This window comes from Madurella fahalii (genome assembly GCF_045866475.1).
Source record: "Madurella fahalii IFM 68171 DNA, scaffold_2, whole genome shotgun sequence".
In the NCBI taxonomy this organism is placed as follows: domain Eukaryota; kingdom Fungi; phylum Ascomycota; class Sordariomycetes; order Sordariales; genus Madurella; species Madurella fahalii.
In genome coordinates, this window is record NW_027263972.1 from 3,792,110 (window position 1) to 3,818,533 (window position 26,424).

The 26,424-nt window shown below is 57.3% G+C and overlaps 10 protein-coding genes and 1 non-coding gene across 11 annotated transcripts; 8 read left to right on the forward strand and 3 right to left on the reverse strand.

Moving 5' to 3' along the window:
- Positions 1-895: 895 nt before the first annotated feature.
- Positions 896-3,598, forward strand: SEY1 (Dynamin-like GTPase that mediates homotypic ER fusion; the record flags this gene model as incomplete). The annotated part of the gene is made up of 3 exons (XM_071059286.1): positions 896-1,437; positions 1,521-3,253; positions 3,309-3,598. The coding sequence occupies 3 exons, from the start codon at positions 896-898 to the stop codon at positions 3,596-3,598; spliced, it is 2,565 nt and encodes an 854-aa protein (XP_070915387.1).
- Positions 3,599-3,805: 207 nt separating this feature from the next.
- Positions 3,806-4,867, reverse strand: MFIFM68171_03867 (Ribonuclease; the record flags this gene model as incomplete). Its single annotated transcript, XM_071059287.1, has 1 exon — positions 3,806-4,867. One exon carries the CDS (start codon positions 4,865-4,867, stop codon positions 3,806-3,808), a length of 1,062 nt encoding a protein of 353 aa, XP_070915388.1.
- Positions 4,868-5,399: 532 nt separating this feature from the next.
- Positions 5,400-7,727, forward strand: MIF2 (mitotic fidelity of chromosome transmission-related protein; the record flags this gene model as incomplete). Its single annotated transcript, XM_071059288.1, has 4 exons — positions 5,400-5,482; positions 5,548-5,717; positions 5,776-7,479; positions 7,549-7,727. The coding sequence occupies 4 exons, from the start codon at positions 5,400-5,402 to the stop codon at positions 7,725-7,727; spliced, it is 2,136 nt and encodes a 711-aa protein (XP_070915389.1).
- A 1,214-nt stretch (positions 7,728-8,941) lies between these two features.
- On the forward strand, positions 8,942-9,184 carry MFIFM68171_03869 (uncharacterized protein; the record flags this gene model as incomplete). Its single annotated transcript, XM_071059289.1, has 1 exon — positions 8,942-9,184. The coding sequence occupies one exon, from the start codon at positions 8,942-8,944 to the stop codon at positions 9,182-9,184; it is 243 nt and encodes an 80-aa protein (XP_070915390.1).
- A 99-nt stretch (positions 9,185-9,283) lies between these two features.
- On the forward strand, positions 9,284-10,073 carry MFIFM68171_03870 (uncharacterized protein; the record flags this gene model as incomplete). Its single annotated transcript, XM_071059290.1, has 2 exons — positions 9,284-9,918; positions 9,980-10,073. 2 exons carry the CDS (start codon positions 9,284-9,286, stop codon positions 10,071-10,073), a joined length of 729 nt encoding a protein of 242 aa, XP_070915391.1.
- Positions 10,074-10,386: 313 nt separating this feature from the next.
- On the forward strand, positions 10,387-11,754 carry MFIFM68171_03871 (uncharacterized protein; the record flags this gene model as incomplete). The annotated part of the gene is made up of 1 exon (XM_071059291.1): positions 10,387-11,754. One exon carries the CDS (start codon positions 10,387-10,389, stop codon positions 11,752-11,754), a length of 1,368 nt encoding a protein of 455 aa, XP_070915392.1.
- Positions 11,755-11,987: 233 nt separating this feature from the next.
- Positions 11,988-12,103, forward strand: MP_IFM68171_r10. Its single transcript, XR_011605951.1, has one exon. It is a non-coding gene; the product is annotated as a 5S ribosomal RNA (ribosomal RNA).
- A 580-nt stretch (positions 12,104-12,683) lies between these two features.
- Positions 12,684-14,891, reverse strand: MFIFM68171_03872 (uncharacterized protein; the record flags this gene model as incomplete). Its single annotated transcript, XM_071059292.1, has 1 exon — positions 12,684-14,891. The coding sequence occupies one exon, from the start codon at positions 14,889-14,891 to the stop codon at positions 12,684-12,686; it is 2,208 nt and encodes a 735-aa protein (XP_070915393.1).
- Positions 14,892-17,694: 2,803 nt separating this feature from the next.
- On the forward strand, positions 17,695-18,430 carry MFIFM68171_03873 (uncharacterized protein; the record flags this gene model as incomplete). The annotated part of the gene is made up of 3 exons (XM_071059293.1): positions 17,695-17,949; positions 18,020-18,258; positions 18,358-18,430. The coding sequence occupies 3 exons, from the start codon at positions 17,695-17,697 to the stop codon at positions 18,428-18,430; spliced, it is 567 nt and encodes a 188-aa protein (XP_070915394.1).
- Positions 18,431-19,537: 1,107 nt separating this feature from the next.
- On the forward strand, positions 19,538-21,805 carry MFIFM68171_03874 (uncharacterized protein; the record flags this gene model as incomplete). Its single annotated transcript, XM_071059294.1, has 2 exons — positions 19,538-19,803; positions 20,242-21,805. 2 exons carry the CDS (start codon positions 19,538-19,540, stop codon positions 21,803-21,805), a joined length of 1,830 nt encoding a protein of 609 aa, XP_070915395.1.
- Positions 21,806-25,179: 3,374 nt separating this feature from the next.
- On the reverse strand, positions 25,180-25,488 carry MFIFM68171_03875 (uncharacterized protein; the record flags this gene model as incomplete). Its single annotated transcript, XM_071059295.1, has 1 exon — positions 25,180-25,488. The coding sequence occupies one exon, from the start codon at positions 25,486-25,488 to the stop codon at positions 25,180-25,182; it is 309 nt and encodes a 102-aa protein (XP_070915396.1).
- Between the last annotated feature and the right edge of the window lie 936 nt (positions 25,489-26,424).

Genomic DNA, 26,424 nt, shown 5'->3' on the forward strand with positions numbered 1-26,424 from the left:
TTTTCTAACGCTTTGGCGAACAAAGATTCTTGGTATTAGTCTAACTTAGTAATATCCTCTTCAACACTATCGGAAGCCTGTACAAGGGGTACGCCGAAGGCTCTGAGGCACTGAGATGAGCTAAAGAGTAGAATTAATGGTGCTGATCATTCCGATTGAGAAGATCCTGAAGAATTCGAGCAAAAGAGGCCACTGCAAAACGGTCAAGGCACCTGAATCCATCGTACACCTCTCTCCGGGTGCGGTTGCGAGTGCGCTAGCGGCGGTACAGAAGATCTCGGGTCTGTCCAGAGCCTCGGGCGAACTTGTTTGGATAAAGAACGAACGAGGTAGGTCCTTGAAAAAGCGGAAAGATTTCTCAAGTACTGGAGCGCACCATAAGCCATCCATTAACATCTCTTTTGCCCAAAGGTGACCGACCTGCGTGCTGTTCTCCACGCCGTCAAGGAGCTTCTACCATCCGCTAGAAAGCCCTTACAAACAGAGACGGACGCTTTGGCATCTCTGGGGATCCGAGCAGACGACACGCTCACCGAGCTACAGCAATTTATCGACGAACACCTGATTGCAATCAGTGGTAGACGTCATCCGACTGTGGTCTGTGCATCCTGCCCAATCGGCGGCGGGCTGACTGCCACTGTCGGCTGTCCAATGAAAGGGTAACCTCATTTGGGCTAGTACGGGCCGCCCATGACCTTCCCGAGCGCCGCTGGGGCAAGCGTGCAGCTGCGTGTCACAAGCTCGTCGCTAGCGGAAATTACGTTCCCCTGCATCCGCCGAGAGCGCACCATGGCAACTTTGAGGTATCCTCGACATCACTAGGACAGGACCTCGGCCGCGTTTTTACTTTGTTGCTCCAAACTCCCTTCGCGACAGGGCGCGCACGACCTCAGCCATGAATGGCCATTTCGCCGCGGTCGGCGAAGGCCCGACGGCCCGGCACTACGAGCATGGCATCCAGGTTATCGACGAGGACAAGTCCTTCACCACAAACCTCAATGACTACCTGACCGAGACGCACGTCGCCGAGGCCGGCTTCAATTACCACCTGATTTCCGTCTTTGGCTCGCAGTCGACGGGGAAGTCGACCCTCCTCAACCACCTGTTCGGTACCGAGTTCAGCGTCATGTCCGAGACGGAGCGCCGTCAGACCACCAAGGGAATATGGATGTCCAAGAACAAGAAGGAGGGCGCAGAAGGCGGCGCAACCAAGATGGCCGACAATATCCTCGTCATGGATGTCGAGGGCACCGACGGTCGCGAGCGCGGCGAGGACCAGGATTTTGAGCGCAAGAGCGCCCTCTTTGCGCTGGCGACGAGCGAGGTCCTGATTGTCAATATCTGGGAACACCAGGTTGGCCTGTATCAGGGCGCAAACATGGGTCTGCTCAAGACCGTCTTTGAGGTCAACCTGCAGCTGTTCCTAAAGGATAGGCAGTGAGTTTCACCCCGTCCCCCGCCACGCCCTCGCGCTCTTCGCTCGCTCGCCCATGTAGAGGCCATCTGACACAGTTCCTCAGGTCGCAGACACGGTCGCTGCTCTTCTTTGTTATCCGTGACCACATCGGGAACACGCCGCTGGCCAACCTGCGCAACACGCTGATCCAGGACCTGACCAAGATCTGGTCGTCCATCTCCAAACCCCAGGGGCTCGAAAACTCAAAGATTGACGATTACTTTGACTTTGCGTTCGCAGCGCTGCCGCACAAGATCCTGCAGCCCGACAAGTTTTTGGCCGAGGTCGACAAGCTCGGCTCTCGCTTCACGGCGGGCCACCGGTCGACTAAAGACCAAGAGTTTGTGGGCGGCGTCTTTCTGCCAGAATACCACCGGAGGATTCCCGCCGATGGTTTGTCGGTCTATGCGGAGGGCGTGTGGGACCAGATTGTCAACAACAAGGACCTCGACTTGCCGACCCAGCAAGAGCTCCTCGCCCAGTTCCGCTGCGACGAGATTTCGCGCGAAGTCATGGTGGCATTCGATTCGGTCATTGTTCCGCTTGAGGAACAGCAGGCAGAAGCGACTCGCATGGGGAAGCCGTCCGTCCTGGCCGATCTGGGCGCCACGGGCTCTGGGGCTCGCGAGAAGTGCGTCAGGGCGTTCGAGACGCAAGCCAGCCGATATCACAAGGGCGTCTACACCATGAAGCGCGGAGAACTCGAGAGCAAGGTTGACACCAGGCTGAAGACTCTGTACCAGGGCCAGCTATCAGCGGCGCACAAGGCCGGCGTCGCAGCCTTCAGCGAGGCAGTCACAAACGCGGTCAAGGCCGGACAAAAGGCCGGGGGCTCGTACGAGTTTGCCGAGATTGTCGAGAAACAAAAGAAGAAGACGCTAGAGATATTCAAGAAGGAGGCGCAGAGCCTGCTCATACCCGGTGTCGCGTGGACAAACTTCAAGCCCCAGTACCGCTTGTTCGAGAAGGAGCTCGACGAGGTCAGCGCGCGGCTGCGCAAAGAGGAGATGCGGCGGTTGGCCATCCGGGTCGAGCGGTGGGTCAAATCTCGCCTTGGCGATGCCATCGGTCTTGAATTCAACAAGCTTGGGTCTGGTAGGGGCGGATCCGGAGCACCCGAAACCGGCGAGAAGCCGGTGACGGAGAAGGATTTGTGGGATCGCGTCTGGAACGCCTTCATCGGGATTGTTAGGGAGGCCGAGACGCGGTTTGCCGACAGGGCTAAGAGCTTCGAGGCGAGCGCCGACGAGGTTGACGTTGGCCTCTGGCGGCTCCGGCGCAAGAGCTGGGTGGCGCTCCGGGAAAAGATCGAAGAGGAGGTCATGGAGAGCAATATTCTCATGAAGCTCCGCGAGAACTTTGAGGACAAGTTCCGTTACGACGAGGAGGGCGTTCCCCGGATCTGGCGCCCGACCGACGACATCGAAGGCATCTACACTCGGGCCCGCGAATCCACGCTGGGATTGATCCCTCTCCTGTCGCGATTCAGGCTAGCAGGGACGTATGCGCCTCCGGATTTGCCGGATTTTATCGGCCCCCAGCCTGCGGGTGCTGAGCCCGAGGACGAGGAGGACCTCGCTCCCATCGGCGGCGTGGACGAGGAGGAGGGCAAGAGCCTCGAAGAGGAGATGACTGTCCTGAGCGAAAGTAAGCGGCAAGACTTGGTGGTCAGGTTTAAGAAGATGGCCGATGGGGTCTACGTTGAGGCCAAGAGGAGCGCGATTGGCGGCATGACGCAGGTGCCGCTCTACTTTTATGTTATTCTGCTTGTTCTTGGCTGGAACGAGATTGTGATGGGTGAGTGCCCTCTCGATTTGGAGATTGAGAGAGCCGTTGCTAACTTGGAATCCAGTGTTGCGCAACCCCTTCCTCTTTATGCTTATCCTGGTCATGGGCGGCGGAACCTATGTGGCATACACTCTCAATCTCCTTGGCCCCATGATGCAAATGGCGAACGCGGCGTCCAACCAGGCCGTTGAGATTGGCAAGGGGAGGCTGCGAGACTTCCTGGAGAACAATGAGACGGTCCGACAAGCCATCGCAATGCCGGCCCGGCAACGGGAGGTTGACGGCATCAGCATGGACAGGCTGGACAGCCGAGGAAAGAAGGCGCAGCAGACTGAGGACGATGATGATATCTAGACTTGTTTTGGAGCATGGTGTAGCGAGATCGTACAAGTTATATATACAGGCTGCCTTGTTATTTTCTGTCGCATGAGGAAGGGTGGCTGCTGCCGACATCGCAGCATCCAGGATATCATTTTTATGTTGTCTAACTCCTCCAACGCCAATATTACCCCCATTAGTTACTGTTAGCAATGGTTCCTCACAACGTCGTTTCGCACAAACTCAGAAGGCTTCTAGCCCGGCCGGTGTGCCAAACCACGCCCCTAGCTCGTCGGCATCCGTCTCCTCGTCTTTTGCGGCGAAGAAGTCGGTCAACCGATGGGTGTCCGTATCGTCATCGACGGGCCACTCAACCTTAACGCCGCCGCCCTTGGCTGCCTCAAGCATGTCTTTGGCGGTCCCCCAGCTAAATCTGCATTCAGGCCCCCAGCCGAAGACGGGGTGCATGTTGCCCTTTAACCACGCGACGCATCTCCCATCCGACGGGTACCCGGACCCCCAAGCCATGCTTTCTTCCTCGCCCGCCCCCTCTTCCTCGGTACGCTCAGCACCGGCGGCCCCCTTCCTCCCCCTGGCTTTCCACAGCGTCTCGAGCGCGGCATCGCGCGTGACCTTTGCGCAGACACTCGCGGCGCTGACGCAGGGGTAGAGGCTGTCGGCCTTCTTGGCGACGGTGATCTTGGCCGTGGGGAAGACCCTCTCCAACTTCTTCTGGTAGACGGCCGGCTGCCCGATGGTGTCGACGTAGATCTCGCGGACGTTGACCCCGCGCGCGTACACCTCCCGGATGAGGTGCACCGTGGCGTCCATGGCCTGCGCGTTGAGGTTGTAGGCGGCGCCTTGGCCGGGCCGGAGCATGCCCGCGCCGATGTCGCGCGCCGAGAGCGCCGACACGGCCCACCCGCACGACGCGTGCAGGTCGCTCCCCGCCGTGCAGAGCACCTCCATCAGCGACGACCGCACCGCCGGGGTGAGCACCTTACTGTCGTCGAAGTGGTGGGCCGTGCGCAGGAGCGGGTCCGACAGCGGGAGCGGCAGGAAGAAGACGCCGTACACCATGGGACCGAGCACGGGGCCGCGTCCGGCTTCGTCGACGCCTAGCGCGCAAGGCGGGGCCGGGTCTGACGAGTGAGGAGGCGGAAGGATGGAAGGCGGGATCGGGGAAAAGTGCGTGTACGAGTCGCCGGCGAGGAGGGCGGGTTGGTTGATCGAGGGCGGGATGAAGACGTCTGAGGCGGGCGTCTCGAGGGCGATCTCCTCGGCTGGGGGCTGCGAGTCCTCCATGGTGGTACCTTGGCTTTTCTAATAGTCAAAAATCCGAGTATAGTTTTGCCGAGTCTCTAGATTCTCAGCTTATGTTGTTCGAAGGCCTAATTCAACAATGTGTGAGGCCTCGGTGCACCCCTGTGTGCACCGTGGTATGTAGAGGGGCCGAGCTTGACGCGTTCACTTGCCGGCAGCGCGTCACGAGCCCCACCAATCATAGCCCGACAGTTACAGTAATGGAGGTGGGGCCCGCGAAATCCAGAGCGCAGCGCAACGCTGCGGAGCGGGCGCAGAGCGGCCCTGCACAACGCGACATCCCGACGCTCCCTGTCTTCTAGGACCAGGACCAAGTAAACAACAATTTGTTGCACGCTTTGTTTGCACGTCGCCTGCCCCGCGCACTCACCCGAGGCATCTTTGTCCCTCTCACATATCTTCAACGCGACTCGATCTGCAATTGTTTGTCCTGGACTCTGTTCGAATAGCCAAGCACCGAGACGGAGCTTCTGTCGCGTCTTTGCATTGTACGGAATAATACGACACTGACGAAATGGCGCCCGCGCCCCGAGCGTCAGCGGCGCCGCGCCGCGCGACGCAAGCCGAACACATATACGAATTGGGCGTGGTAGGGCGGTGCGTTAGACTGCACATCCATCGAGGCGGTTGACCAAGGAAAGGGGTTTACTGACCGGCCGTAGAAAAACCGGTGTCACTGTGCCTGACTCGGGTGTTCGCGACGAACATGGTATGGAACCGCTCGAGAACCTCTTCTCCTCACCGGGCAAGTCGGACTACGGCGGGGAAGAAGACGATATGGTCTCAGATGATGATGACGGGAACGGCGAGGAGGCAATGGACATCACTACGAGTACGAGTCCCCGCCCAGTGTGTCTGTCATGACGCGCATGGCTGACCCTTGGCCACAGCATCGGGGATTGGTCCGGCAGCGCTGCTCAACGGCCATGGGAGTAGGTTACCCATGCCGCTGTCGCGTGTCAAGTCGCCAGTCAAGACGTTGCTCAAGTCCCCCGCCCAACGAAACCGGCTCATCGCGCGCAGCTCGTCGTCGCCGGCACGCGGCGCAATTGTTAGAGACAACGCCGAGAAATCCAGCAGCCAGCCGGTTCGCGACCAAGCTGCGACGAAACGCCGTCTCGACTTTAGGAGCGTGGAGAGCGGCGGTCCACACTCACTATCGCAGCCGACGCGAGGCCTTACGAATGGGCATCGCCTGCAACCCCTCCATCAGGACAGCGACGAGGGAAGCGAACAGGACGCAGAACACGACGAGGTTAATGACTTTGTCGAGGAGTCCATGGCCATGTTGAGTGGCGGCGACGACTACGATATCTCAGCGCAATCAGAGCTTCATCCAGCGGCGAGCGAAAGCGGCGAGCCAGAAGAAGAGGTATCAGCGGCTGAGGAGGAGAGCGCCCACGCACCTATTGCCCAGAAGAAACGAGGCCGGCCGCCGAAGCAGAAGGAAGCACCACCAGCTAAGCGGGCGAAGGCACCAAAGAAGCCTGTCAGACCGGTTGTGGAGGAAGATGATGTTGAAGACCAACAAGAGGAGGATGAACCCCCAGCAGACGAGGTACCCAAGAAACGCCGGGGGCTGCCCAAAGCCGGCAAGGCCACGGCCGTGGAACAACCTCCCGCGCGTGGGTCTAAGAAGCGGCGTTCGTTAAATGAGGAAGAAAGTGCCGGCCCCGCGGGGCCTTCACCACAGCCGCAACCGAAGCGACAGCGCACCGACCCGGCAGCCAACAGCAAGAAACCAGCAACCAAGCAACCAGCCGCTTTGGGCAAAAAGAACGCGGAGCAAAGTTCGACAGCAAAAGGCCCACGAGGGCGTAAGCGCAAATCATCAATCGATCCGGGCGATGTATCACAGGTGATGGTCGCTCGAAGGCCGCCTTTGCCCAAGTCTCGGGGGCTGCTCATCAACCGGCGCGAAGTCCCCGGGGACTCGGGCGCCATTATCCGCACCCGGTCCGGGCGCAACTCATTCAAACCCCTCGCCTATTGGCGCAATGAACGAGTCGACTACGAGAAGGACGAAGCAGAGGACGCCTATTCGGGTAGGACGCACCGCTCCAGATTTGTCCTGCCCAGCATCAAGGAAGTCGTCAGAGTGGATGAGCCCGAGCCCGAGTTCCGTCCCAAGTCCCGCAAGGGGAAGAAGGGCGGCGGCGGCGGCGGCGGCGGCAGAGGCAGGCGCAAGAGCCGTGGTTATGCATCCGACGACGACGATGGCGGCGGGCCAGCCGATCTGTGGGAGCTCGATCCGGGCACCGTCACAGGCGAGGTCGTCGTCTGGCAGCCCGAGTACGAGTTCAGCCCGCCGGCGCCCAACGACCTGGTCAGTGTCATGGACAAGCAGCTGGCAATCAGCGGGGCGGCCATCAAGACAACCGAGGTGGTCGGCGGCGAGTTCCGGTACGCAAAGGTGTTCAGCGAGGGCTTCATCGGCGCCGGCGTGGTTGACCTGCCGCCGGGGGCCATGAAGCGGCTCAAGAACTCGCGCAAAGTCTTCATGATCTTCTTTGTGCACTATGGGCGGGTGCTGGTTACCGTTCAGGAGACGAGTTTCCGCATCAGCAAGGGCGGCATATTTATCGTGCCAAGATGTGAGTTTTGTGCCTCTTTCCTCTCCTCTCCTTTGGCAGTAATATTGGACTAACATGTATGCACCACAGACAACGAGTACACAATAGAGAATGACTACGACCACCCCGCTCGAATATTTTTCTCACAAGGACAAGAAACAACAGCGAGGCCTCCGCCGGAGGAAGAAGCCGAGGACAACGAGCACGCAGAAGACGAGGAGGTAGATGTCAGTGAAGGGGAAGAAGAGGGAAGTGGAGAGGAAGATTAAAGTGTACGGCCAGCTTGTAAAAGTTATGCGGAAATCATGAGCGAAGCGATTGACCGTGGCATCTTGGATGATGTCTAATTTTTCCCTGAAATCCTGAATTCGGCTGATTCATAATCAACATACGCGATTTGGCGTCCCAGTCGCAGAAGGGAGCCGTCGATTCAATTGGGATGAGACCCCAAGCTTCGCGATTCAGACGTCCATTGGAACTCGGCAGGGCCATGAGCAAAAGTGATGAAAAGAAGCAGTTCCCAGCGGACAGCATCGTGGCCACTCCAACCGTGTATTTAGCTGTCCGGACTCTGCCAAGGATGCTCCCCCCAGGCCCTGTGCCCACCTCACGAAAGGAGAGGTCGTGAGCCCCAGATCATCAGAGCCCCCGGACCACCAGAAGCGCCTGACGAAACCTCTGCTTAGTGCTCTTGCACCCCGACGATGGCAATAAGTTGTTAAAGGGGACCATTACAGCCCCCGTTGCTTTAAGGTCCTTTCAAACGCGGCTGGAATCATGTCAGCCACGTACTCAAGCATCGCCGGCCGCGAATGGGGCCAGCCTGAGCCGCGTTTAGGATAGAGCAAACCTAGGCTTTTCTGAGCATTTTATGGTAAGCTTCTAGTGCAAAGTGCAGAGTCCGAGCACGAACACAATATATAGAAAATCAATAGGGCATACAACCCCAGGGATTCCCTAGTAATCACACCTAACTTACTAGCTTGAGGTAATTAGCGTTCATGAGCGCTTAGCTACGGGATAGCAGACACGATCTTGTATTTCTTGTGTGTTTCTTGTGGGTGTGGCCGTCTCTAAAGCAAGATTTCTTTCTTTCCTTCTTTCTTTTTTTTCTTTAAACAAAGGTGGCGGATAAGATGGAAACGTGTTTGGTTTGCTAATACGGGCACCTTGAATACAAGAGTTTCCATCAGGAGCAAGCGGCCACGTGAGGCGAATTCCTTCCCCACCTTGGAACAAGAAGCTTCAACCCCCACACTCTCGGACGCTATCATCCAAGGCAAGTTTTGTCTTTTCCATTGACAGAGGTACCCTCATGAGGTAGTTCCGTCATGACAAGCAGCCATCTTGTGGTGCTGTGAAGCCCGATTACCCAGTTCCCGTGAAGCCTTTCTCGTCCTGTAAAGACCATTAGCTCGTTGTTCGTTGACGTCACCTCCATCTCGATTGCATCCCCGAGTCTATCATCGCCGTCGCCACAACCATGCTCCCCAACGTCGACCCGGCAATTTTAGAAGCCCTAGGTCTGGAAGCGACCAGCTCCAAGCTCGTCTCGCACGGCGGCTCGGGCTTCTCATCCACCTTTAAGCTAGTCGCGGCCAAGGATGGTGAAGACCTGACGTATTTTGTCAAGACAGGCTTCGGGCCCGAAGCCGACGTCATGTTCCGAGGTAGGCAAATGAAGCCGTCCATACCAAACCGGCCCGGCCGGGAATACGAACCCTGATTGACGCGATCCCGAACATGCGAACACGCTTCCTTAAACGCAATCCACTCTGCCGTCCCGGACCTCAACTTTTGCCCCCGCTCCCACGCCCACGGCGCGATGCGGTCCAGTCCGGGGAAGTTCTTCCTCGTCACCGACTTTGTCGACTTCAGCTCTTCCTCGGCCTCGGGCGGCGGCAGCGGCACGGGTCTCTCGCTCGCCGCCAAGTTGGCCAAGCTTCACACGACGCCGGCGCCAGCCCCGCCAGAGGGGTCGGGCTTTTCCAAGCCCGTGTTTGGCTTCCCCGTCCCGACATGCTGCGGGTCGACCAAGCAGGAGAATCCCTGGACCGAGTCGTGGGCCGAGTTTTATGCGCACCATCGGCTGCGGGCGATCCTGAAGGCAGGGGAGCGCAAGAACGGGCGGGACGGGGAGCTGGCCGAGGCGGTGGAGAAGGTCGCTGGCACGGTGGTACCCCGCCTGCTAGGGGACGGGCATCTGAAGGGGGTGGTGCCCGTGGTGGTGCATGGGGACCTGTGGAGCGGGAATCACGGACGGGGGAGGATCGGCGGGCGTGGAGGCGTGGAGGAGGTTGTGTATGATCCGTCGTGCGTGTACGGGCATTCCGAGTATGAACTGGGGATTATGCGCATGTTTGGTGGGTTTGGGAGCGGGTTTTGGAGGGAGTATGAGCGCCTTGCTCCAAAAGCCGAGCCAAAGGAGGAATGGGAGGACCGGGTGGCGCTCTATGAGCTGTGGGTTATGCCCGTCCGGACGTCTCGCGGCGAAGGGATTGCTGACTGACGTGGTTTGCAGATATCACCACCTCAATCACTATGCGCTGTTTGGCGGCGGCTACCGGAGTGGCGCAATGTCGATTATGAGGAAGCTCATCTCCAAGTACGGGTGACTTCCCGGAGAGCTCTATATCTTGGACTCCTCATTGAATTAGTACTGTTCTGCTGCATCTCTCGGTCCACGGGCTACTTTGAAGGAAATTCCCGATCACCAGCGCTCTCCAAAGTAACCTGCTCGTGCCTTAATTATCTTTCAGATAAAATGGAAGAGGGGTTGGAAGAGGGGCTCGAAGCTATGGGTAGAAGATACATACAGCAGCAGCTTGCTACCCCACCTCAGACTTTGACATAACCTGAACCTCGGTGCATCGTGTTCTTGACTCACATTCGGCAACTCAAAGAATCCCAATCGGTCTTCTGATCATAATGGTTCCGCCCGTAGCCTTCCTTGGCCCCGTCATCCATTCTCTCTCTGTCTCGGAGCTTGAGATCCTTCCCTGCGCCTTGCTCATCGTCAACCGCGAAGGCAGAGTTACAGGACTACTCAAAGATGTCGAGCCCCAATACACGCGGCAAACCCTGGAAGCCCTCAACTTCAATCCCGCCCTGGTCGACGTCCGCTTTCTTGCCCCCGGCCAGTTCATCATCCCCGGCTTCGTCGACACGCATAACCACGCCCCACAATGGACCCAGCGCGGCCTCGGACAGGGCATGCACATCCTCGACTGGCTCGACGCCATCACCTTCCCTAACGAGGCCCGATTCCGCGACCCCGACCACGCCCGGCGCGTCTACGCAAGCTGTGTCGATGGTTTCCTACGCCAGGGCGTCACCACGGCTTCCTACTACGGCTCCGTCCACGGTGAGGCGACCAGGATCCTAGCCGACACGTGTTTGGAAAAGGGCCAGCGCGCCCTTGTCGGCAAGTGCAACATGAGCCGGAACGCGCCCGATGACTACCGGGATGCTTCGGTCGAGGAGAGCCTGCGCGTGACCGAGGAGTGCATCGCGCACATCCGATCCATCGACCCGCGGGCGGAGCTCATCCAGCCCGTCCTCACGCCGCGGTTCGCCATCTCGTGCGACCCGGAGCTGCTGCGGGGGCTGGGGGAGATCGCGCGGCGGAACGCGGACCTGCCCGTCCAGACGCACTTCAACGAGGCCGAGCAGGAGATGGCGGCCACCCGGGCGCTCTTCCCGCGGTTCGGCAGCGAGGCGGACCTGTACGAGCACTACGGCCTGCTGGGCCGGCGCTCCATCCTGGCCCACTGCTGCCACATGACCGACTACGAGGTGGGCCGGCTCGAGGCGCTGGGCTGCGGCATCGCGCACTGCCCCGTCTCCAACATGACGGTCGGCGGCGGCTTCATGGCCGCCCCCGTGCGCGAGCTCCTCCGGCGCCGGATCAAGGTTGGGCTCGGCACCGACAGCGGCGGCGGCTTCTCGAGCAGCATCCTCGACGCCATGCGCCAGGCCATGATCGCCAGCCACGCGCGCGAGGCCATGTCCAAGGGCCACGACAAGCGTCTGAGCATCGATGAGGTCTTCCATCTGGCGACCTTGGGCGGTGCGGAGGTGTGCGGCCTGGGAGACAAGATTGGGAACTTCCATGTCGGCAAGGACTTTGACGCGATTGTGGTTGGGACTCAAGGAGTTGATCAAGGGATCATGACTATGGTGGAAGAAGGCGACAGCCTGAGGACTGTGTTTGAAAAGTTCATCATGACGGGCGATGACCGGAACATGACCGAAGTGTATGTCCGTGGCCGCCGGGTGAAGGCCAGGGAGAAGTGAAGCACCGGATGGGATAAAAAGAGACGAAATATCCGAAATGTAGTAGAAGAGATGAATTGCGATACTGCCTCAAATCGAGGCGCCTATTGGCCTGCGAGCTGATTGCGAAACGGCGGATTCCGGGAGACTTTGTTTGACTTGTTTACTGCATCTGTGGGACGCCAATATGCAGTTCAAGAATCTGGAAGTACTGGACTACCTACTTAATCAGAAGTAAGCCTTCTGGCTGGTACATACGGCCATACCCACAAGAAAGCACGGGATCCCGTCCGCTCTCCCTTAGTTAAGCTTGTGAGGGCCAGACTAGTAGTTGGGTCGGTGACGACCAGCGAATCCCTGGTGCTGTATGTTTTTTTTCGCCTTCTTTTTTGTTGGGTTTTTTTTTTTTTTTTTTTTTTCTTCTTGGCGCGCCCCGCATCAGGAAAGACGTCTGGGACTGTGGGAGGAAACGAGACACTCCGAATGAAAGCAGCTCTCTCGAAACTGAACGGTTCAAGCTTGCTGGTACTGTATGTGGCCCATGCTGTCACTAATCAATCAAGGGAGGGCAGGTGGGCGGGAGTGGTTTATCGATCTCCCATGATAACTTGTGTTTTGTAAGCTCTTGCGGAAATTTCGGTTTGATTTTCGAGAGCACCAACTGTAACCCCACGTATGATCAATTACAATTCACTCCAGACAAAAGCCCGCGCCAGACTTTAGTATGTGGCAGATTTGTAACGGAAACAACTCAAGAAAGATGGATTTTGTCCCCCGAGGGCCCGGCAGAAGAATCTATGGAAAGGAAATCCCCTTCACTGCTCGCTATGCATAAAACCAGCCGCTCTAATTAGCCCCGATGTGTACGATGCTGGCATGGACTTGACGCTCTCGTCCCTTTTCCGTCTCTGTCAAAATGGGCAAGGTACAGCACTTACCGGCTCGCCTGTTTAGGCGAGACGAACTCTCTTGATTTCACAGCCGTAAAAGAAGCCTTTCCGGTTGTTATAGCCAATGGCTACACCGACGCGTCTGTAGGACTCAATATGCCCCCATCGGCGGTTCGGCATTAGCAACAGCATCGCCGACTCTCCCAGCTCGAGGCACATGAGTTCTTTCTCGTGACCTTCCCGGACGTAGGGAGTGGGGCAAGTCCTTAATTGGTCTTCGTCGGCCGGAACGAGGTATTCCAATTGACCGACGATCTCTCCGCTGTGGGCGTCTTTCGATACGATCCGGCCATCAGCCCTGTTGCGGACGTAGATTTGCTGCCCGGGAAAGGCGCTAAAGTCGAAACTCGGACAGTTCCCACTCGCCCGCTCGACGGCGTCCCAGGCGACTCCCTGGGCGGTTTCGGAAATGAAGCGACGGAAGCGGCCCTGCACGTCGACGACTTTGACAGCCCTGCCACGCTCCTCAGCTACCTGGCCACCGTTAACGTGGTTTGCTTTTACTCTCTCCGAGCTTGCTCTGGCAGAGTCGGTTACTGGCCTGTCCACGGAGACCACTCCGATGAACTTGAAGTGCTGAGACGGTCTGAAATGATGCTTAGTGCGAGTTTGTACGCGAAGAGGAAGCGATGCCCACGACCACGAGGGAGCAATGTGTTGTAGATTCACCCGGGAATCGACCGCCGTTGCGACGGACCAAGACAGGTGCCTGGCAAAGTTGTCCCTCCACAGGCCCGCGAGGTATTCTTCCGTGACAAGCGTGCCCCCGCCCTCTGCCTTGGCATTGTAGAAGCGCACGGCAAGGCCGGCAATGGCCAGAAAACGGTCCTTTGGCTCAGCTAGATCCCGGGGCGTGTAGGCTTCGACGATATCGAGCCATTCTTCGTGGAGCTGATGCTCATCCCCCGTGCGGCAGAGCTCCAGGAACTGTTGCGGAGAGCTCCGCGCTGCGCGGCAGTCGGTGGGAGCGGAGCATGCTAGTTCGTCCAACTCGGAAACCTGGCGTTCGGGACAGGACCAGTACCACCGTTGGCCGGTCCAATAAAGGAGCCTCGGAGAGAGACGCTCCTCCTGCAACGTCCATGCTCGTTGCGACACGGGCGATGCGAGCCGAACCCGATCCAGAGACAACTGCGTGTTGTGCAACCACATGCCGCGAAGCTTGCAGGCCTTGCTGCGGTGCATCCAGGCCGACCGGTCGTACACCAGGTGGTCGGTGGCCTTGGTGCTCGCAGATGCGACGAGCGTGAAGGCAGCATTACCGTATACCTCGTGCATCAGGGATGCTTCCGTGTCCCAGTTGGTGCCCTTTGGGATGCAGACGCTGTCGATCCAGATGTAGAAGAAGCCTAGCGATGCCGAGATGGAGATGGCATCGTGCATTGTCTCTGGGAGATCCCACATTGGGAAGGGGTTCAGCCGCTCGGCGACGGGCCGGCCGTTTTTCGTCTTGGTGGCGGCGCCCTTGATCCTTGCCCACTCGGCAGCGGGCATGGTTGTCGGGTCGCCCCATGAGTAGCTGAGCACGACGTAGTCGACGGGAACTGGCGGACACTCGACCAGCCGGACATGGTTTCCAGGCAAGATTTGGAGAAGCCAGGTCGGGTTCCGACGCGACCAACGGTATTTTGAGGAACAGGCGTGGTTGTGATGGCAGTCCTCGATGATCTGGCGCAGTTCGGCAAGATCGGAGCGCATCCGGGCGCCACCTTTGGTCGGGTCCTGAGGAATAAGTTGAGGCTCGCTCCGAAGATGAACGGTGGCGGAGAAAAGCGGGTCATCGGGCGATCCGATGGCCAGTGACAGACTGTCGCCGGCTGGGGAGAGGTTCAAGGCAGCGTGGATGGGCCGTTGGTTCTTTGGATGTTCTAGGCGCTCAGCATCGTGCCCCGTGATCTGCTCCAAGAGGAAGGCTCGTCGAATGGTGCGGCAGGTATCACACCCAGAAACGCCGGCACAGAGATTGAGCTCAACGTAGTTGTGATGGACGAGGCGGGATGGCGAGCGGCCTTGATAGGCACCGTCCCGTCTTCTTTGGACCTCTCCCCAGCGCAGGAGCTCGCAGATCTCGCCGCAGCCCCTGCACTGCCGTTGGTGATATTCATTGGGCATCGTCTGGGAGAGGTCATTCCTGGCCTGCCGAAAGCGATCAAAGACGGCATCGCCGAGACGCCGTATATGGCGCTCAAGCAATGTTTGGGCCAGCATGGTCGCATTGAGAGCACGGGAAGTCCCGGAAGTGCTCTGGATGCTTCGCGATGTTATTGCGTCAAGAGACCATGTTGGCCAGTGAGTTGCGGATTGCTTCAGGCTCAAATAGACGGATGTCGTGTGTCGCATGTCGCATGTCGTACGTCGCACGTCGCATGTCACATGTCGCATGCCGAGCGTATCAGCACCTAGCCGGTCTGCCGTAGCCGTAGGAGCAGAGTGGGTTTACGCCCCCGAGGCTTGGCTACCTAGTCAGTCCTGGACTCCTTCGAGTCCACATTCTAGGGCCCCTCTGGGCGGCTATGCAAGACAGTCTGTATGAGGAGCGAAGCATTGTGGCTGTGAGGCAGGGGGTGTGCGCCGCCCCAGGCGCGACCACATTCCTGGGATAGGTTAGGGTTTCGAAAGGGGGTGGGATTGAGAAGGCATGGGTGCGTCATGCTATTGCGGAACCAGGATTTTGCCACGTGTTCAGACATCGTACTGTACACTAAAACGTGGAGGATCGCAACGAGGGCACCACTTGCTTGGAGCCAGGGACTGAGAAGTGAGGCAGTGACAATTGGATCCAAGGTTTGTGCAGTAATTACCGTCTGGTGCTCAGGTAAACACCCCGCTTATTAGGAATTAGCGTCTCGGCGGCGGTATGGAGGGATTCACCACACTGGAACCGGCGGCGAATTCAACCTCGTCGGCAGCATCCCGCATTGGCGTCGAAACCAACCGCACCCGCATTCCCGATTTCCCGGGTCTGACGCTTTCCCGACGATTCGGTTCTGCGGCTTCACCGTTACATCCCACGGTGCGGGCCCCGCGGAGGCCGGCTGTGGACTTCGCAACACTTCACTTAGCTCAGAAGACGATGGTGGGGATCTGTAGTCTATGCTCCTCTTAACGGCATTCCCGAGAGCCTTCTTCATCTTGATGGGAAGGATTTTGATCAGACGTGAAGAGTGTCCATCCCATCTTCCCAAGCCGCTTCTGCGCCAATCCCGTTCTCCGCGGGAAGGGATTGGCGGCCTGGGGGCCGTGAAAGGATTATCCGAGCAATCAATCAAAGTAAGGATGTTCTTGATCTTCACTGCGGGTGTGCCAAGGTTGAAGTCCTACGTTGGGGTTGTACAGCAGGTGGAAGAAAGCCTAAGGATAGAGTTTCCTGGGAGCGTTTGGGGGCCGCGGCACTAAATTAGGCGCGGCCCCCATCGATCCATCAGCCCTACTGCTCCACATCCCTACCAAACAATGATCCCATTGAATCGACTGTCTCATCCTGATGGTTTGGCAAACTCTGCACTGGATGCATTGGGATCCCCGCCGCCACGCACAATTCAAGTGCCAGCCACGCCAAGAGTTGTAGCGGACAGCACCAAGTAACAAGCCATTGACGATACCTACGCCCACGATAGCGACTTCGTAGCATCGTAGGGCTCAGCCCAGGGTATGTAGCAGGTAATCTCATCAGAATACATAGATCCCAAGCGCTCTACTCCAAAGAGAGTGAGGGGATACTTCTTAAGTTGATTTTGAACTTCAATATGTACGAGTCAATTTATACGTCTGACAAGTGCTAGAGCCAAGTTGGTTTAGTTCTTTTACGGCGGAAAAGTGAGACCTTTATTCTGTGTTTTGGTCAGCGTCTACCTAAATGCGGTTAGACATGGTCAAATTAACGCGGAGTAGATTTAACGGGGTCGCAATCCGAGGGTGCAGATAACCTTTACTCAGCCGGGTCTGTAAGGTTAAATCTAAAGTGCTCGCGTCACTCAGTGACCCCTGCAGCACAGGTTGGTACCTGAATGACTGAGAAGCTCGTTGTTGTCGGTTGGCCCGACCGACTGCGCCGCTGCGCGAATCTAGTAATTACAGTTCAAATCAACACTTGTTGATGCAGCCACTTGGAGAGGAGTTGTGGCCGGCGCTGCGTTTCTCGATCTTTCGTTCTGCAAATGGATGCGGCCCGGAACGGCGGGTCAACAAAGCTTGACATATGGCAGTTCGCTGCGCACATGGCACAACAGCAAAAGGCAGAAAAGCGTCCTTGTGCCAACCAGGGTGTTCAATTGGCTCCTGCAATCCCGTCCTGACAAACCATCCAAACCCATTGCACCGCCATCCAGCCGACTCACAAACAAACGATGCCGCGGCGGGCAGGTGCTCTATTACGGCGCTAAGGAGCGGCGGCCCTAGATGTGGAGATGCCCACACCGGACCGCCTCGCGGATTCATCAGAGACGGTACAAGCGGGGGCCGAGGGAGCCGGCCTACCTGGCGTGCTGTTTTGCTCGCCGTGCAGACATGCTAGGGTAATTGCATGCCAAGCTTGGTGGCGGCAAAGCCATAAATAGGTAGCTATTGCTACTGTATAGGCAAAGGGGCAGGGGGAACGACCCTGTGCTCCGCGGCTCCGCCAGTCCAGTGGCCTCGCGCACATCTCTCATGGAACGCCTTACGGTTCGCCTGCTCTCCCACAAGGCTGGGACAACCATGACTGGCAAGCCGTGAGTCAGCTCTGCCGTTGTTTGGCCCTACGAAGCGTTACACAGGCCAGATCTGGTTCTTCGTCGTTAAGTGACTTGGGGCGCGAGTCCCTGGGCCACGTGTCTTAGACCCAGCTGCGGAGGTATATATCTCGAGTGGTCTGACATGGCCGAGAGTACTTCGGCTCGTCATCAATAAGCCCCGCCAGATCAACGGTGGTACTCCATATTTCGGGTCCGAGCCGTCCCATCTCCCGGCTCCTTACCCGCGGTTTCCGCTCTCTCCTGCCTCAGCCGTCTATCCCCATCCGGAATCGCCGACCATGTACAGACCGAAGCACTTCAGGTGGAAGTTGATGCATGTGTCGGGCATCATAGCCCATTTCGGTCTCACTATTGCCGCAGCTATAAGTTACATCTACACCCTCGGCTTCGACACAGCGCCGGTCGAGCGGAGCAGCACCAACGTAACATCCGTCAACACGAATCCGTGCAGCTTCGCTCTCATGGGCGGGTTCGGACATTGGGGCTCGTTTGATGTAGCAGTCCGTACCCTACTCATAACCTGTTTGATCGTGGTAAGCCCGCTCTTCCCTCCTACTCACGGGTCCATCGTCAAGGCTCACAAGTGGCACTCCTCCTCTCCAGGGCTCCCTCGGAGCGATCATCAACATCATCATCTTTATCCTGCTTTTAGCTACCGAGGTCAACAAAGTCACCTTGACTGAGGGCGAGCAGTACTGGCGCAAGCAGATCGTCACATTCTTCGGTTGCCTACTCAATCTAGTTCTAGGTGGCGCGGGAGGTGCTCTTGCAGGCACCTTGGGTGTCAAGACAACCGAGTCAAAGTCGCTGATTGCGCCTATAATCTGGGCATTAATCCAAGCGTACGTCGTCAGTTGTCGTTTTGGCACCCGCACACACCCCCCCGAGCTGTCTTCTGCCGTCTTGGGATCCCCAAACTGACGATTCCTCCTGGCCTGCAGACCGCTCTCTCTGGTAATGGCTGTCTGCGATGCCGTGAAGAACCATCGGGAAGGCAAGGATCTTCTTGACTAGCACAGATGACATTAATGCGAAGGTGGTGGGTGGCATGTGACCAATTAAAGGTTTTCTCTCTATATCTCGCTCTTCCGTCCTTATTTTTATTCTCTTCAGCAAGCACGGCAAGGACTACGGATTCACAGAGAGTATTTTCTCGTACCATTTAAAACAGGCGCTTTTCGGAACCATTGGAGTTTTTCTTGAGAGTAGAACGGATTAGGGAGCTTCCAATTGCATCCAAGTCCTGTACTGTACCTTACCTTACGCAGCTATTATAGAAGCATTGAGCTATCACATTAGCATCGAGCGAAACAGCACCCCGAAATAGACGGCGTTGACCGCAGCATGGCACAGCTCATGGACCTAATTAAGGTATTTCCACGCCTGATGAGTTGCATGATGGGAGCCCGAACTAATGGCCCACCGTCAAAGTTTGGGTCGATGACGGTATCTGACCAGCTCTCTTCTCAATTTAGCTTAGTCAATCGGAACCCCCAAGCCGGTTTTGAGCAAGTTATTGAACCTTGAGACTAAGGTAAACCACCAGAATCCTCTCAGGTAGGTTTCTAATTAACCCCCCCCCCCCCCCCCAGCACCGGCAGGGGAAGTGATTGTCTAGTTCATAGCCTCATCCCTCTACGGGGCGCTCGATGGGCCGTCCTTCTTTATGCGTAAATCCCCAGTCTCAGGTCCACGGGGACTGAAGAAGGGCAGACATTCGTATCTTCCCCAATCCCAGCCCTTCTCTTCGCCAGGGAGGTAGTGATGTCTTGGCGTTTTGCCGTTCCCGCCATCCTGCTCATGATGCGACGGAAGCGGCACGTCGACAGGCATCTGCAGGAGCACTGCTGCAGGCGACTGGCGCTGGGATTGGCGAGTCTGCAAGGTTCTTTTTGTACAGCCAATGCTGTGCCGCAACCATGCCGGGCTTGGGCACCGCTCCCCACTGTACTGGGTCCTTCGTTCTCCGGTCCCCGCGGGCGCGGTGTGGTCGAAGTGTACGAAATACTAATAGGGAATGGCACTTTAGACATTGCAGGTTGCCCTGCGTCTGCACACTCCACTCCCGTTGCTCCTCGCAGCAGCCAATTCTGAGATGAGACAATTCTCCGGTGAGCCATGATGTTTCCCGAGAACCGTGCAGCAGCACCCGACCGGCGGACGACTAACACACGCTGCTCGACTCCCAATGCCGTCCCCACGCCTGGTTCCCTTCCGATTGACGCGGCCGACCGTGCGAGCAGCCCGGATTTGAATTCCCGGACGCTGCAAGGCCCTCCGTCCAGCGAATGGGCGCGACACCGCGCCACCATCATCAGCCTCTACAGACAGTATCCGCTCAAGCGGGTAAGTGATATTATGAAGAGATACCATGGCTTCTCCGCAAGGTATGCACGCCCAGTCCGTGTCGCTCCATGTCAATGGTCGCGATACCCGGTCCGATGACTCGCGTCAGCGTCAGCCGCCGGACAAGCCCGGCTCGGCAAGGCTACAGCCCGTCATCCCGTCGCGAGGAACACACAGTGCCCCTACCCACGTTGCTACGCAGCCCGACTAGTAAAAGAGCGAGAGCGGGAGCGTGGGATGGAAAGAGAGAGAGAGAGGGCCAAGTGGCTCGCGTCAGCGGCCAAGTGCTCGCTTCAAAAAACCTGTTTCCCTTTAAAGTTGGCCAACCACTCACTGCCCCCGTCTATCCCATGGAGGTCCGTATACTGCAGAGAACTCGTTTTTTCCCTTCGCATCACTGCACATCGCCTCCTATCCCGCCCGAACCTTTGACTCGCCTTCACTATGACTCTGGTTGAGATTGCTGATTCCCTTGACAGCAAGCGCATGTATGATAAGCGGTTTCGGGAGTGGAAGGTCTTCAAAAATGTCAATAGCGAAGGCAGGTTGCGGGCTGCCCGGCGCGCCCAAGAAGACCCTGCCTCGTCCGCGAGTTCGGGAGCTAAGGGCAACATTGATCAAGAGGACTTGTGCCGGACCATACGATGCGCTAGGGCGATCAAGCAGGGTGCGAGGAAACCGCAGCCAACGTCCTCGCATGCCAGCCCTGGCACGGCATGTGGGCTCCCCAGCTGGTCCGAGACAAGCAACATCAGCGTCTCGGATCTTCTCAAGGACCAAGATCACACGCCGAGCACAGCCGTCCCCGCGTCGCCGGGCCAGGCGTTCCTTGCCAATATAGCACTGTCCTCCTCATCAAGCAACCCCACCAACACGCCCGTCTCAAGCCCGGGTTCTGCCGACGAGCACGCTCAAGACGGCTCCGAGGCCCGTTCCTCGCGCGGTTCCCCAGGACCCGGCCTGGCCACTTACAAATCCCAGCTACAGATCCTTGCAAGGTCCCCTCCCCCTTCGATCCCTTCCGACTCGAGTACCCGCACGATCGGCGTCATCACACTGAAGCTTCGGCAGTATTACGATTGGCAGCTCGCGAACATCCCAGAAGGGATTCTCCCGGATGACTATCTGGGCCGCAGATATTCCAACGCATCAACGCTGTACTGGAGCACGATCAAGGATGCCATATATCTGATCAAGATCTCGGACGGATCCATGGAGGATCTCGAGCACCGGCCCGATCGGCGAGCCTGGCCCGCCTTTGCCGAGGCGGGGCGCCTTGCCGCCGAGGCCATGAGGTCCCATCCATTCGACTTTCTACGGAATCTCTTTGCTACCCTCTCGCCGGCCAACACCAGCGTCCGACCGGAGCTACGTGGCATCCTTCTCCAGTTCCTGGGCAGCGAGGCGCAAAGCAACCTCTCGCCCAACCATCCCATCACGCTGATCTGCCAGGAGCTGCAGCGCGATGAGGATTGTCAGGAGGTGTCGCGGCGCAGCTTGCAGTGCATGCTCGACCTCTTCAACAGCCGGCTGGACCAGTCCCGCGCAGTCACCTTCAGGCTGCTCGACTCGCTTTCCACCCTCTTGCGGCGCAACGGCGAGTTCCATGCGGCTATGGAGATCATCGTCGAGCTGCTCAAGTCGTGCCGCCAGGTATTTGGACCAGCCTCGGATGAGACCCGGACGATTGAGAACGAGCTCGCGCACTTCTACATGTCGATCGACGAGTGCGACTTGGCGCTCGATCACTGCATGTCCGTGGTGACGCGCCCACCTTCCGAGGCTTCCGAGGGGAAGACCGTCTTTCACCAAGACGGCATTTCAGCCTACACGATGGAGGACATTGCAGAAATACATCGACGCCGTGGCGACGTGGAGCAGTGCATTGCATGGCTGGAGCGCGCCGCTTCGATTGCGCTCGACGTTTGGGGGCCGAAATCGATCGCTACAGGCCACATCATTGACAAGATGACAAGCATGCAGCGGCAGTGTGGCAAAGATCTTTTGAGGAACGCGGTGCTGTGGGAGACCGCGCTCGCGTAGCGACGCGGGCGAGCCCCGATCCATCGATTCTCGGAACGTACAGCTGCTTGCCAATATGACTTAAAGCACCCTTGAGGGGGTGGGTAGCATCACGACCCGCTATCTCATGGGATGCATGAACGCAACCTTGAGATTTATAGTAATGTGAGACCTGGCACCAGGCCCATCTAAAGGTCCGCTTTGTCTTTCTAATGTCTCGCTACCGGAGTTGTCAAAGAGGGGGAAAATAGACGCTGAGATAATTTTTGAGTGACATCCTTCGACACACAATAATAGTTTGGAAGATCGGCAAAGTCGCGTGATCCAAGCCAGCGGACGGAGACTTGGAGTTGGGAGCGAGGCGCTTCTGATCCGGTCCCCTCCTCTGTACCGAAGCGGGACCGTAAGGGGGAGCGGGTGCCGCCAAATCCTTCCAGGTCTCGGCCGGGTGGGGAATGTGAAGGTAGGGAGTCGGATTATGCCGAGCGCTGTCAGTCTTGGGCGGGAGGATCCTGGGACGTCCTGCGTGGCCCCGGGTGCAGCAACAAAGCCACATCAAGGATCGGAGTGTGGCCCCCAAAAGTTTGAGCAAATGGGGAAATTGCGCCAGCCCCAGTTGGGTTGAGATCAGGCGATGTAGGCTAAGTCCCTAAGCCTAGGACGTCATAGGTTTACTGTAAGGGCAATCCAGCTTCATTGCTTGGCTGTTTGCATTCCAACAAGCTTCTTGGGCTATCAATATTGAGCACGCCATCCAGGACTGCTAGGGCACGAGCCTTGGCCACGACCGACAGAAGCCATGAGCGCCGAGCAACCCTCTAACGTCATGGTGGGCCGAAGGCAACAAACCCACGATCAGTCTGAGTTCCGCCGAACGGCGAACGCCGATTCATCAGACTGGTCAAGCTGTTGCGGTGAGGACAGGAGCATAACACAACAAGTTCCTTCGGTACCGCCCGAGAGTCAAATCTAACCGGGGTAGGCGGGGGGGTTGGGGAAAAAGGATCGCCTCGGGAGGGGCTCTCCATAGACCGGTTAACTCTCATTTAGGTTGTGAAACACGACGAGATGCCTGTTTTCGCCCAGGTTCACCTTTAGACAACTCCAGGCCACCGGAACGTCCCCCTGCACCAGGACTAAGTTTATCCGACCCCGGACTAGGAGCAGATGGATCCAATAGTACCTAGTATACAGAACAGCAAACCGACTGTGCTTTGTGCGTCCCACTACGAGGATTATGACAACCAAGCCAGTTCCCACTTCCCAAGTAACTCTTGGAAGGAAGACCAGTAAGCTAGCAAGACGCCTTTCTACGATCATTAAACCTCGGCATGACCAATATTCATGTGTTCGTCATCGAAGCTTTCCTTTTATCACGTCAAACAAACCCCCTGGAGAGCTTCGCCTCCACTGTCCACAACCGCTTCACCGAGTCCGCCTTGCCAAGAAGCAGCCATCCGAAGCTTGTAATCCTACTCCAACCTTGGATACACCAGCCGGTATCATCCGAGTTGATCGCTTTACAGTGCGTCGATCTGCGGGATGGATCATTACTCTTGTACCACCTTGAGCTTTACAACTGCCGCTGCCGTCGGTCATGTGTCCCGTTCCGCAACGTCTGTGGCGTTGGTCAATGTCACCACCAGCGATACCACGACATGGCTTCTTTTCATCCGCAATGCCAACTGTTTCCCCGCGGATCTTACCATAGGGGTCCGAAAATGCTATACAAGACATTTCCTGCTATCACCTTTTTCTATTTAACCCCACCTTTTCTTGAAGACATGTTTCAGAGTAACGCCGAGGGCTTCCCAGTAGGAAACCGGGAATATTTAACAGTAGCCTTCTCAGCTTTAACGGTTTCTCAAAGGAAGTTGCAGGTTTGTTCCAGTACCACCCTCCCTCCCAGATAAGAATTTTAACGCTGGCCTCCTAGGCGATTAAACGTAATCTGAGGAAAACACAAAACCCGACTCGACAATGAAGAGTAACGACGCACTCGCTCTAATCGTGCTAGCCTATACCGCTCTCGGTGTTTTGGTTAGCCTGTGTATCATGCGGCTTGCCGTTACACTTTGGCGCCGGATTAGAGTGTCGTCGTCGTCGTCATCTTCGTCATCATCGTCAACAACAACACGGCCCAAGTCAAGTTCGTCAGACTCATCGCCGACTTCCCAGAGTGATGACAGCGGGTCAAGTACTTCTAGCCCACCGGGGCCAGCTACTACCGGGCCGCCGCCTCCTGGGCATCCTCCATTTCCATTCGCGCCTCCTCAGCCTTGGTCTCGGCCTGTTCCGCATGTGATGGCCCCTCGAGCATCCACTTTCAGCCCGGCTCGTCCCCAGAGGCTCCGCCCGGGCAGTATGCAGTTTGCACAAGCTTCCGCCGGCGGATTTCCTCCAGAACTTCCACCATCTCCGATGGTGGCTTCGGCACCCGGATCCCCGCCGGCCCCAGTTCCCCTATCTCCGCCGGATCTCATGACGCTGTCCCCCACCCGAGTGTCTCCACCGGCCGCTGCGTCCACGCCGCCGGTCCCGCCGCCATCTTGACCTCCTATCCTCCTATGTTCCCCTTGGGTCATATTCGTTAATAGCACCCCAGCTAGCACTGACCATGAATTGACCCTGAGATCGTGGTGGGAGGAGTAGATGTTGGCGGGGCTGATGTTTGTGCGGGATGGGGGAAGAGACAATTAAAGGACCATTACTTTTTATTAATCATCACACGTCGGGGGGCTTAGCGGGAGTTGACGTGGCACAAACTCGCCGAAGGCGAGGAGAGGAAGAAGCAGCCAATGAATTGTTGTATTCAGCGAGTCTTTGGGGCCGCGCAGCTTCGGATTCAGCCCAAACACTACGCCATGAAATATAACTATTGAACGAAGTAAATCTGCGTCGGATTGCACCAGGTCAAGGAAAAAGGGACCAATTTGCATCAATAGCACTTCGGCTTATGTATTGTGCAGAACGCACCGAGTCTATAGTACCCCTTCGAACAAGATCCAAGAAGTTCAGTCTTCCCTTATCTTTCAGGTCGTAGGACCTTCAACATGCATTTCCTAATCCATCGCCTCAGTGCCCACCATTCTAGGGAAGGCCTTGTTGTTTGTTTATTTATTTTTTTTTAATGTACTTTCCTCCTACATTGTAGGTCGAGTCTTTTGCGCAGATCGGGCCAATGAAACCATTGATCGCATCTTTCTCCTCAAGTCCGGGAACCACGAACCATCATCCATAAACAACCAGTTCAGGGTCTCAACCACCCCCCCTCCTGCATCCACTTGAGATGACCCTTCGACGTGTTCCTATGCCGTACCCCGGGGCATGACAACCAAAACCCCTTCTTCGCTTGGTGATGTCCCCCCCACCCTCCCTGATCGTCGACTTGCACTTCAGGTGAGGCGGGTGTTGACGCCCAGGTTGGGGTATGCCTTGTGGAGGTCTTCGACGGCGTTGCTCTGCGCCTGGCCCGCCTGAGCTTGTTGGGAGGAGGAGGAGGGGGAGGCGGCGGCAGTAGCGGCGGCGGTGTTGGACGATGCCGACGACGTGCCCGAGCCGCTGGCCCCCTTCCGGGAGCCCGCCAGCCGGCTCAGGAGACTGCGCTTCTTGGTCTTGGACTCGGACTTCCCGTCCTTGTCGCGCAGCAGCGAGGCGTCTGAGGCGAGGGAGGTGGCGTCAAAGTCTTTTCCGGAGGACGACATGGTTTTGCGTGCTTGGTTGGAAGCGGGTAGGCGTCTTGCAACGACGAAAAGGTTGGAGTGTGGCGTTATATGTTGGGTGTGTGTGTGTGTATGTGTGTGTTTTCAGAGTGCTGTCTATGTTTGGGATGGAATGATGGATGTTCAGAGTGAGTATCGCTCAACGGAGGCACTGCCGGATTTATCAGGAGGCGATCGAGGCATTGGAGCGAGCGCAAAGCGCTGGGCCTGAGGTAGCAACAGGGGCATACGCGCGTCACATGTGGCAGAATCAGAATGACTCCCTGATGAATGAGGCGTCCTTAGAGATGGCTGACGCGGAAACATGGTGCATGAATGAGTCTGCCTGTCAGGCAACAAGGAACCAGACGAGGCAGCCTGGGCTGGCCGGCCAGGCGGTAAAGGTACCTTAGGCATTCATGATCAGCCAGCTTTACTTGCCCGTGGGTGCATACCGTGACTCGTCTGACTCTTGCCGGCGAAAGCCCCGGTCCGTTCGGGTGAGGAGGGGGGGACAGATAACTCTTAAGTCAGGCGGTAGCCATACGCGAGATTGCCGGCCCCCATCACAAACGCCTAGCCAACAACGGCCCTCCCGACAAGTCGGGCTGTCAGCGGTACTGCGGTTGGCGGCTAATTTAGGCGGCATGCATGCATCCAGTGACCAGGTCTGTACTACGCTAAAACTGGTGGTGAGGTAAGATGCGAGTGCCGTCGCGATACCTGACGCGGTGGGAAGCATGGGCAAGTTCTGGGCATTGCTCGATGGGGAAGGTCACTGAACTTCCCGAGGGGTTTGGGATCTCCCATCGGTGATCGCTGTTAGGCTCGCTGCCGCGGACACAGGATGAGGATGGCACGATGATGTTGGAGTGGAAGAGAATCAATTGCCCAGGGTGGATCAATGCGAGATGGAAGCCTAGATCTGATAGACGAGTA